General features: G+C 39.7%; 1 protein-coding gene across 1 annotated transcript; it reads right to left on the reverse strand.

The window, feature by feature from the left end:
• Window positions 1–37: 37 nt before the first annotated feature.
• On the reverse strand, window positions 38–2,302 carry LOC137824356 (large ribosomal subunit protein uL2mz, N-terminal part). Its single transcript, XM_068629985.1, has 2 exons — window positions 1,592–2,302; window positions 38–232 (listed from the first exon to the last, which is right to left on the reverse strand). The coding sequence occupies exon 1, from the start codon at window positions 2,226–2,228 to the stop codon at window positions 1,611–1,613; it is 618 nt and encodes a 205-aa protein (XP_068486086.1). The 5' UTR covers window positions 2,229–2,302; the 3' UTR covers window positions 38–232; window positions 1,592–1,610.

Genomic DNA, 2,302 nt, shown 5'->3' on the forward strand with positions numbered 1-2,302 from the left:
AATCTCTAAAATGTGAAAATAAAGACACAGATCTATATATTATATAATTATTAATTATATAAATTGATAATAAAGATTTATGCTGCTTAAGAATTAATGAGGGAATACTTTTTTAAATTCAAATTATGGCAAAAGAAAAAGTTGGAGTATGGCAAAAGAAAGAGTTGGAGAGTATGGCAAACGAAAACAAACTCGAGAGGAAATGAAATTATTGCATGGTCCATGAATTATCCTGTAGCAAAGATATAAGGTTAGTCAAATTATTATCAAATGGTGATGCTAAAGCTCTACTATATGCTCTTAACTCGAAAGATTTGCATTCTAACTATTAGTCTAGTAACAAACATGCAATCCAACCATTGATATTAGAATCAAAGTAACAACTTCAATCCCTAGTGAAACAATTATCAAGGGGGAGATTTTTGCATCAATTGTTCCTTGAGAGAATTGTATCCTAACTATTATTAGCCATAATTTTTTATCAACTGAAAAAAAACTCAATGCAACAATTGATATTATAGTCAAAGTCACAAATTTGATCCCAATGCAACAATTATTGACAGGAAGATTGTTATGAGTTGTATCAATTGTCTCGAGAGAGGCCAAGTAATAATCGAAGAATTTGATTTATAACACAACAATACAATTGTTGAGAGAAATTGTTAGTTAATACGTTATTAAGTAGAAAGAATCATGACTATTAACTATATCTTATAACTTTTAGCCTATTGATAATTGGTTCAATCCAACAAAAGATAATTTACAATAATCCCACGGTGACAACACCCCTCACCATGAAAATAAGATTTTCAGGATACCAATCTTCGAGCAAAAACAATCCCCGAAATGTATCCCAAGCTGTAATCAGTGCTTAAATTCTTAAGTAGATAAGAGGCTTGATAGAATTATTAAAATAATTACAAATTTGTAAAAGATGTACCCCTAATCTCCTATAAAATATAATATATATAATCTAATACCTGAGAAAAAAAAGTGTTAGGTAAAATCCTCAACAACAGAACCTCAATAAATCCAAAGCCCCAAACCGACAAGTGACAAACCCCCACCACCTCTCAAATTTAAAATGGGAAGCAAAGGGGTGAGAGTGAACTTAAATTGAAAAGGAGAAACAGCTATAATCATCTCCAGCTAAAATATTAACTCACAAACTAGGAGAAGTGCCACAAGCATGGTTGACTTGTTTCTAGTAATCCCAAGTACGAAGCAGCAAGACTTTTCCTCAATAGCATATTCACTCAAAACACAAGGATGGAATGGAAATGACACAGCCATCTGTTCTGTACTTCAAATTTCATAATATTGCGTACAACAATAAAATAACAGCTACCAGTCATTATTTCTGTTCCAAAGATACTGATTATTTGCAGTTCAGAAAAACAAAACTAACCATTCAGTTCCTACCCCTCTCTCGCTTTCACTTGCGCTACCAATCAGAATCAGAGCAAATAAACTGAACACTACTCATCAATCCAAGCCTTACGCATCAACATTTAGAGAAGCACAATCTCAACTAACAACTCATCAGCCAAAACCAAAATTAAAAAAGCAGAGAGACAGAAGTTTAGTTTACAGTTCAAAATAGCATCAACTCAACGCGCGATGCTTTGCCACGAGACCGCCACTTTACGTTTGTTCCTATGCGCCCAACCGTCGCTATTCCTTCTCCAATTCCGAACCTCCAACGTCTCCTCCCCTTTCACGCGCGGCGCAAAGAACGGAGCTCTCGCAGCGGCAACCGCGATCCGAGGCAATGCGAGGGAAGAAACCGATTCTAATTCCGACTTCGTATCCCGTCCCTTGGCCTTGGACGAGAACGCAGACAGGAAAACGTCTCTCGTGGAGGTTCCAACGCGCGGCAACATTGAATTGAGCGCGAACACGCCGCGAACGCTTTTAGTGTCAGTGACGGCGGGATCGAGGGGGAGGAGCTTGGATGAGCCAGCGCTGGCAGCGGCGCGGCGGTGGCGGTGGTGGACGCCGTGTAGCCAGCGAACGAGTGCGATATTGGAAGAACGGTTAGGGTCGTACTCGATCCGTTCGACGACACCGAGGGAAGAAGTGGTGTTCCGTTTGAGATCGACGGTTCGTTGCGACCGCTTAGCTCCGCCGCCTCTGTGAAACGACGTTATGCGCCCCGCCGAGTTGCGGCCGGCGGTCTTGCTGCTTCCGAACGTGAACTGCCTCAGTGCTCTCTTCACACCAGACATTGTTTCTTCTTCTTCCTCTTCCAACTTCAAAGTTAGGGTTTCTGATTTTCCACGATGTTTTCTTCAGGTTTTGT

The sequence above is a fragment of the Phaseolus vulgaris genome, chromosome 8 (assembly GCF_000499845.2).
Source record: "Phaseolus vulgaris cultivar G19833 chromosome 8, P. vulgaris v2.0, whole genome shotgun sequence".
Taxonomy (NCBI): domain Eukaryota; kingdom Viridiplantae; phylum Streptophyta; class Magnoliopsida; order Fabales; family Fabaceae; genus Phaseolus; species Phaseolus vulgaris.

Coding starts and splice junctions, on each gene's coding strand:
- LOC137824356 (XM_068629985.1), bottom strand. CDS start 2,228: ATGTCTGGTGTGAAGAGAGCACTGAGGCAGTTCACGTTCGGAAGCAGC.